The sequence below is a fragment of the Oncorhynchus clarkii genome, chromosome 3, assembly GCF_045791955.1.
Source record: "Oncorhynchus clarkii lewisi isolate Uvic-CL-2024 chromosome 3, UVic_Ocla_1.0, whole genome shotgun sequence".
NCBI lineage: Eukaryota > Metazoa > Chordata > Actinopteri > Salmoniformes > Salmonidae > Oncorhynchus > Oncorhynchus clarkii.
Genome location: NC_092149.1, coordinates 38959850 through 38968791, shown reverse-complemented (window position 1 = coordinate 38968791; position 8942 = coordinate 38959850). Strand labels below are relative to the sequence as shown.

Below are 8942 nucleotides of genomic sequence, written 5' to 3'. Positions count from 1 at the left end.
GGGCACATAGCCCAAAGCTTCACGGTTTGTTTTTTTGTTCTTCGTTTTGTCGGCGTCATTTTTAAATAAAGTAAAAATGTACGCTTACCATGCTGCACCTTGGTCCAGTCCTTCAGCCAGCCGTGACAGAAGGTTTTCACACACCTTGACTTTTTCCACATTGTTGGTTTACAGCCTGAATTGACCTATACACAATACTCCATCGTGTCAAAGCGGAATAATGTTTTTATTTGATTTTTTACAAATCAATTCAAAATGACAAGCTGAAACGTCTTCGAGTCAATAAATATTCAACCACTGTTATGGAAAGCCTAAATAAGTTCAGGAGTGAAAATGTACTTAAACAAGTCACATAAGTTGCATGGACTCACTCTGTGTGCAATAATAGAGTTTAACAATACTTTTGAATGACTTCCTCATTTCTGTTCCCCACACACACAATTATCTGTAAGGTCCCTCAGTTGAGCAGTGAATTTCAAACACAGATACAACCACAAACACCAAGGAGGTTTTCCAATGCCTCGCAAAGAAGGGCACCTATTGATAGATGGGTACAAAAAAAACAACAAATATCCCTTTGAGCATGGTGAAGTTGTTAATTACACTTTGTATGGTGTAGAAATACACCCAGTCACTGTGGCTGTGATAGGATAAAACTGAGGATGTATCAACAACATTGTATTTACTCCACAATACTAGCCTAAGTGACAGAGTAAAAAGAAGGAAGCCTCTACAGAATATAAATATTCCTAACATGCATCCTTGTCCACATCAGACAAGAAGCCCTGCTGTTTCACCACTTCTGCAATGGCTGCATTCTTTGGTAATAACTGCTGTGTCACTGGTAGTAACCTTCTGAATGGTGTTCTGTGTAGATGTCAGTGCTTTGGGGGAAATGCAGGAAACGCCTCTCCTCAGTCTGAGTTAAACCTATAGTATATACTGCATGTCATTTATAAAAGGTAAAACAAATAGGATATACTATCATTCATACACTGTCAATAGAAAAAGTGTCAAACAATGTCCCAATCTAGTGTTCGTGAAATATGGATATGCATTTATATGCCATTATCCACCGCTCTCTCAGCTCATCTCTGTGCCGTGGTCCAGCTCCATGGTCTTTTGTCAGGGCAGTAGTCTCTGGTCATCACGCTCCACATACCTCTGCAGGGTGCTGTAGTACTGCTCACTCTTGGAGAAGGTGTAGAGGCCTGAGATCTCCTCCCAGGCCTTGTGGTTGGGGAAAGGGAATATTTCCGGTTCACGGTTCTCAAAAAAGCTCTTCAGGTTCCTCTCGGCCAGCTTGGATGCGTACTCCATAGAGAATGTGTCGAACTGCTCCTTCTCCTTTTCTACGTAGTGCTTCCAGAAGGTGAGCTGCAGGTAGCTGACCTTCGAGCGGCAGTTGGTGTAGCAGGTCCCGAGGAGCCCTAGAACGGCTGAAATGATGATGATACACCAGCCCAGTATCTGCGGATGTACAACCAGGAACCAAAACTCACGCTCACATAAAATGAATAAAGAATGCCAACAGTTTTTTTTAAAAATAATAATAATAATTGTTTAGAATAAACTTCAATAGTGTTGCTTACAACTGAATTACAGAGAGTAAAGTATATCAACGACTCGCACCAGGATTTGCAGCTGTACAATATGACATTGAAAAATATGACATTCCACCGTACAAAAGTCACAAACAGGGTCTGACTGCTGCTTGCACTCACCTGTGACTGAGCCCGGAACATAAGCAACAGTTCCATGTTCAAGTCGCTGGGCAGCTTGGACTTGCTGCAGGGCACACGGGCCAGCTCCTCCCGGCACATCAAAGTCCTGTTCTTACAGAACATATCCAGCACCAGGTTATTATCCAGCCCGCTGACGGCACACTCGTAGAAGGTCCCGTTCAACAGTGCCACACACAGCCACATGATAGGGGCCACACAGGCACCAAAGAAGATTTTGACAAACACTTTGAGGCAGGTGAAACAGTTGCCACCGGGGCAGAGCTTAACGGGGTTGAGGCAACAGCCAGTGTAGAGGCGCCACAGCCTGCTGCTGAAGAAAAGACCCAGCACCAGAAGCACCAGGCCTGGGCCCAACAGGAAGGTCAGGCCGTATGCAAAGTTCTGGTCGTGGTTGCAGGGGCACTGGAAGGAGACCATGGAAAAGATCCGCTCTCCCCCGATGGTCAGGATGGCCATGAAGCTGTAGCCAATGGTGGCCTTCTGGTTCATGAAAAAGCGCAGGACGGTCTGGAAGTTATCCATGGTGTCGACAAGGAGTTTTCACGCACGCTCAGCAAAAACCAAAATAACGCACAGAGAATGAAGATTTAGAAGAGGAAAAATAAGGCAGTGAAATAGTTGACGCAAAGGGTTGCGTCTCCAACACTCACTCCACTTCCTGTGCTGTCTGAGCACAAACACACTGAAGCTCTTCGGAGCCTATTTCTGCCCCTCCCTTTCCCTCCCTCCTGTTCTTTCTCTTTCAATCTTCCTCTCTCACCAACTCCTCCCTCTTTTCCTCACTTTATCTCTCTTTCCTACCCTTGTCCAAACTCTTAATCCAATGAGATTGTATTCTCCAACTCTCAAACCCCACCTTGATTCTTCCTTCTAAATTTCCTTCTCTCCCACTCCCCCCTCCTTTCCTAGGCGTAGGTAATAAAACAAAAGTGACTAAACTGGCTGAGATCCTGCAGATCTGGTTTTTTACTTCAGGCCATGCAGCTGCCTTTGTCCTCTCAGAGTGATGTCATATGACAAGCAGCCACAGGGTCATGCAGTCTGTCAAAAAAACAAAAACTTCACTTTAACCAGATTCCCTTGGATAGTTATTTGAGCAGTTCAGCACAGTGATTTCAGCACCATGATGTGTTGTCTGTATTAAATGCACATACAGCTTGACCCAGATACAACATTATACAGTATATGAAATCACTCTTTGCTCTCTCTCGCCCTCTTTTTCCCTTTCATGCACAAAACACCACACACGCCACGCAACGTGGTATTTCGGCACAAAAGCTGCAGTGCATTCATAAGCAGTTGCAAAAATGTTCATACTGAGCTATGCAAGCTCACGTAGATGCGTGTCGTGCAATACCCAAAAATATAACACGGAGCACGACAGTTTTATAGGCAATCATATAGCTAGCTAGACATTACATTAGACTTGCATAAGACCTACTAGTGTTTCAGAAAAAGGAGAAAAGGGCAGATCAAACATGTGTTCTGAGTTAGTGGTTGGTAAAGAGAAGGGTTTCCTCTCCCACTTCCTATAGAAGCCTGTGATGAGTTTCTGTGCTCTACAATTCACACAGGATGAAGCTATAGTCTCCTCACCCTAAAAGGCCTCTGAGTGCTATAAGGGCACAAGGCGAGACCCAAATGCAGGCGCAGGAGGCAAACGGCAGCGCTCCGATTTTTATTACAACAAAGGGTGTAGGCAAAGGCAGGTCGGGGACAGGCGGGTTCGGAGTCAGGACAGGCTAGGGTCGTAACCAGGAGGACTAGAAACAAACAGAGACGGGGGGGGGAATAGCAAGGAAAACCACTTGACAAACTTGACGAACTGGCACAGAGAGACAGGAAACACAGGGATATATACACCGGGGATAATAAGCGACAGCTGGAGGGGTGGTGGACACAATCACAAGGACAGGTGAACCAGATCAGGAAGTGCATTGATTTCTCCCACAGACAGGCTTGTAACAGGGCTGTACTAGCCACACCAGGCACATCAGGTACCTAATGACGTCAACTGCGTTTATTTTCAGCAAACTTAACAGGTGTAAATATGTGTACGAACATAACGAGATTCAACAACTGAGACATATAATTGAAGTTCCACAGACATGTGACTAACAGAAACTGAATAATATGTCCTCTTCATAGACTGCACCAGATTTGCCAGTTCTTGCTGTGAGATGTTACCCCACTCTTCCACCAAGGCATCTGCAAGTTCCCAGACATTTCTGGGGGGAATGGCCCTAGCCCTCACCCTCCGATCCAACAGGTCCCAGACGTGCTCAATGGGATTTAGATCCGGGCTCTTCGCTGGCCATGGCAGAACACTGACATTCCTGTCTTGCAGGAAATCACGCACAGAACGAGCAGTGAGGGAGGAGGATGTCTTCCCTGTAACGCACAGCGTTGAGATTGCCTGCAATGACAACAAGCTCAGTCCGATGATGCTGTGACACACCGCACCATGACGGACCCTCCACCTCCAAATCGATCCCGCTCCAGAGTACAGGCCTCGGCGTAACCTTTATTCCTTTGACGATAAACTCTAATCCGACCATCACCCCTGGTGAGACAAAACCGCGACTCGTCAGTGAAGAGCACTTTTTGCCAGTCCTGTCTGGTCCAGCGACAGTGGGTTTGTGCCCATAGGTGATGTTGTTGCCGGTGATGTTTGGGGGGGACCTGCCTTACAACAGGCCTACAAGCCCTCAGTCCAGCCTCTCTCAGCCCATTGCGGACAGTCTGAGCAACGACGGAGAGATTGTGCGTTCCTGGTGTAACTCGGCAGTTGTTGTTACCATCCTGTACCTGTCCCGCAGGTGTGATGTTCGGATGTAACAATCCTGTGCAGGTGTTGTTACACATGATCTGCCACTGCGAGGACAATCAGCTGTCCGCCCTGTCTCCCTGTAGCGCTGTCTTAAGCGTCTCACAGTACGGACATTGTAATTCATTGCCCTGGCCACATCTGCAGTCCTCATGACTCCTTGCAGCATACCTAAGGCCCGTTCACGCAGATGAGCAGGGACCCTGGGCATCTTTCTTCTGGTGTTTTTCAGAGTCAGTAGAAAGGCCTCTTTAGTGTCCTAAGTTTCATAACTGTAACCTTAATTGCATTTTGTCTGTAAGCTGTTAATGTCTTAACGACCGTTCCACAGGTGCATGTTCATTAATTGTTTATGGGTCATTGAACAAGCATGGGAAACAGTGTTTAAACCCTTTACAATGAAGATCTGAATCAAATCAAATCAAATTGTATTTGTCACATACACATGGTTAGCAGATGTTAATGCGAGTGTAGCGAAATGCTTGTGCCTCTAGTTCCGACAATGCAGTAATAACCAACAAGTAATCTAACTAACAATTCCAAAACTACTGTCTTATACACAGTGTAAGGGGATACAGAATATGTACATAAGGATATATGAATGAGTGATGGTACAGAGCAGCATAGGCAAGATACAGTAGATGGTATCGAGTACAGTATATACATATGAGATGAGTATGTAAACAAAGTGGCATAGTTAAAGTGGCTAGTGATACATGTATTACATAAAGATGCAGTAGATGATATAGAGTACAGTATATACGTATGCATATGAGATGAATAATGTAGGGTAAGTAACATTATATAAGGTAGCATTGTTTAAAGTGGCTAGTGATATATTTACATCATTTCCCATCAATTCCATTATTAAAGTGGCTGGAGTTGAGTCAGTGTCAGTGTGTTGGCAGCAGCCACTCAATGTTAGTGGTGGCTGTTTAACAGTCTGATGGCCTTGAGATAGAAGCTGTTTTTCAGTCTCTCGGTCCCAGCTTTGATGCACCTGTACTGACCTCGCCTTCTGGATGATAGCGGGGTGAACAGGCAGTGGCTCGGGTGGTTGATGTCCTTGATTATCTTTATGGCCTTCCTGTGACATCGGGTGGTGTAGGTGTCCTGGAGGGCAGGTAGTTTGCCCCCGGTGATGCGTTGTGCAGACCTCACTACCCTCTGGAGAGCCTTACGGTTGTGGGCGGAGCAGTTGCCGTACCAGGCGGTGATACAGCCCGCCAGGATGCTCTCGATTGTGCATCTGTAGAAGTTTGTGAGTGCTTTTGGTGACAAGCCGAATTTCTTCAGCCTCCTGAGGTTGAAGAGGCGCTGCTGCGCCTTCTTCACGATGCTGTCTGTGTGAGTGGACCAATTCAGTTTGTCTGTGATGTGTATGCCGAGGAACTTAAAACTTGCTACCCTCTCCACTACTGTTCCTATTCTGTGAAGTTATTTCAATTTTTCCGAATTATCTTCATAGTTTATATGTTTGTCTTCGGAACTTTGTGGCCCCGTTACCTCAATTACTGTGAGCGTGACGTAATCAGATGTGCTGGAGGAGGTGAAAAGGTGTTTGAAAGAAAGTCGAGACACAGGACCCACTTCCTGAATGAGAGTGAGTGCAGTGACAGTGTGGCAATAACATAGTGTGTTTGTTCCCTTTCAAAGTCAAGTTTACTATCCCCTTTTGGACCAAATTCACTGCATTATCCTCATACTTAAAGTGAATACTTGTGCTTCAACTTTCTTTCAAGTTCTTCCACTCATCCAACAACAGCTCCCATGGTCTCACACCATAAGACTTCTGATACCAATGCAGCAAATTTGGGGTGATATTGGGCCACAAAACTGTGAACCACTATAAAAAAAAAATTAGAAAAAAAAAAGTATTTGTATTATTTTGAAAATACAAAATACCATTCTATTAAGTATCTTGTTACAAATAAAAATGTATATACAGTGGGGCAAAAAAGTATTTAGTCAGCCACCAATTGTGCAAGTTCTCCAACTTAAAAAGATGAGAGAGGCCTGTAATTTTCATCATAGGTACACTTCAACTATGACAGACAAAATGAGATTTTTTTTCTCCAGAAAATCACATTGTAGGATTTTTTTATTAATTTATTTGCAAATTATGGTGGAAAATAAGTATTTGGTCACCTACAAACAAGCAAGATTTCTGGCTCTCACAGACCTGTAACTTCTTCTTTAAGAGGCTCCTCTGTCCTCCACTCGTTACCTGTATTAATGGCACCTGTTTGAACTTGTTATCAGTATAACAACAACCTCAAACAGTCACACTCCAAACTCCACTATGGCCAAGACCAAAGAGCTGTCAAAGGACACCAGAAACCAAAATTGTAGACCTGCACCAGGCTGGGAAGACTGAATCTGCAATAGGTAAGCAGCTTGGTTTGAAGAAATCAACTGTGGGAGCAATTATTAGGAAATGGAAGACATACAAGACCACTGATAATCTCCCTCAATCTGGGGCTCCACGCAAGATCTCACCCCGTGGGGTCAAAATTATCACAAGAACGGTGAGCAAAAATCCCAAAACCACACGGGGGGAATCTAGTGAATGACCTGCAGAGAGCTGGGACCAAAGTAACAAAGCCTACCATCAGTAACACACTACGCCGCCAGGGACTCAAATCCTACAGTGCCATACGTGTCCCCCTGCTTAAGCCAGTACATGTCCAGGCCCGTCTGAAGTTTGCTAGAGAGCATTTGGATGATCCAGAAGAAGATTGGGAGAATGTCATATGGTCAGATGAAACCAAAATAGAACTTTTGGTAAAAACTCAACTCTTCGTGTTTGGAGGACAAAGAATGCTGAGTTGCATCCAAAGAACACCATACCTAATGTGAAGCATGGGGGTGGAAACATCATGCTTTGGGGCTGTTTTTCTGCAAAGGGACCAGGACGACTGATCCGTGTAAAGGAAAGAATGAATGGGGCCATGTATCGTGAGATTTTGAGTGAAAACCTCCTTCCATCAACAATGGCATTGAAGATTAAACGTGGCTGTCAGGACCCGGTTACGAACCCGGGTCTCCGGTGTGAGAAACAGTCACTTAGCAAACTGAGCCACGAATAGTCGGCAGAACCCAGAAGCAGACACAGCAGTACTTGAGACAGTGTTTTAATAGAGTAAAAGGAAAGTTCTTCAGGCAAAAATAAAAATCCACAACATAAAAAGTAATTCCAAGAGAACAAAGGTAATCCTCCAAGTCAAAAAGGTAAATCCACAAGGTGGTAGGTACAGCAGAAAAAAGCCTCAAAAGCTAATCAACAAACAAACAAACAAACAAACAAACAAACAAACAAACAAACAAACAAACAAACAAACAAAAGAGCGTCCAACTGGAGCAACAAATGATCACAGCATCACTGGGCTGGGTGCTAACATTCAAACACAGAGCATAGAACTGAGGAAAACTAAGGGTTTAAATACAATCAAGGGAAACGAGGCACAGGTGCAAATAATAACTGGGAACAAGGGGAAAACAAAAGGGTCAAAAAGCACAATGGGGGCATCTAGTGACCAAAACCGGAACAACCCTGGCCAAATCCTGACAGTGGCTGGGTCTTTCAGCATGACAATGATCCCAAACACACTGCCCGGGCAACGAAGGAGTGGCTTCATAAGAAGCATTTCAAGGTCCTGGAGTGGCCTAGCCAGTCTCCTGATCTCAACCCCATAGAAAATCTTTGGAGGGAGTTGAAAGTCCGTGTTGCCCAGCAACAGCCCCAAAACATCATTGCTCTAGAGGAGATCTGCATGGAGAAATGGGCCAAAATACCAGCAACAGTGTGTGAAAACCTTGTGAAGACTACAGAAAACGTTTGACCTCTGTCATTGCCAACAAAGGGTATATAACAAAGTATTGAGATAAACTTTTGTTATTGACCAAATACTTACTTTCCAACATCATTTGCAAATAAATTACAATGTGATTTTCGGGATTTTTTTTTCTCATTTTGTCTGTCATAGTTGAAGTGTACCTATGATGAAAATTACAGGCCTCTCTCATCTTTTTAAGTGGGAGAACTTGCACAATTGGTGGCTGACTAAATACTTTTTTACCCCACTGTAATACACAAATGTAATTGAAATATGCATGTCAAATACATGAAACAGAAATACTGCCGATCTCTGACTAGTACTACTTAAGCTTTACACAGAGATACGAATCTAACAATTACGCTAAGTTTGCATTCAATTCAGAGCTGATGTTCATCGCAGTTCACTTGAGGCAACGGTCGGTCTACAGTGCAATAATATAAAGAACAATAACGCATAAATACTTTGGAGACCAAGCTTGTAAGGTCAAACTGAATATTATTGTGGGTTACCGTCATAAAGATGCTACATGTA

The 8942-nt window shown here is 44.1% G+C and overlaps 1 protein-coding gene across 1 annotated transcript; it reads right to left on the bottom strand.

Moving 5' to 3' along the window:
• Positions 1-207: 207 nt before the first annotated feature.
• Positions 208-2503, bottom strand: LOC139394886 (calcium homeostasis modulator protein 5-like). The gene is made up of 2 exons (XM_071142831.1): positions 1725-2503; positions 208-1470 (listed from the first exon to the last, which is right to left on the bottom strand). The coding sequence occupies exons 1-2, from the start codon at positions 2265-2267 to the stop codon at positions 1126-1128; spliced, it is 888 nt and encodes a 295-aa protein (XP_070998932.1). The 5' UTR covers positions 2268-2503; the 3' UTR covers positions 208-1125.
• Between the last annotated feature and the right edge of the window lie 6439 nt (positions 2504-8942).

Excerpts from the sequence above, each read along its gene's own strand:
- LOC139394886 (XM_071142831.1), bottom strand. The coding sequence starts at position 2,267 with ATGGATAACTTCCAGACCGTCCTGCGCTTTTTCATGAACCAGAAGGCC. Across the intron at positions 1,471-1,724 it reads TGTTCCGGGCTCAGTCACAG|ATACTGGGCTGGTGTATCAT; the intron begins GTGAGTGCAAGC and ends GTACATCCGCAG.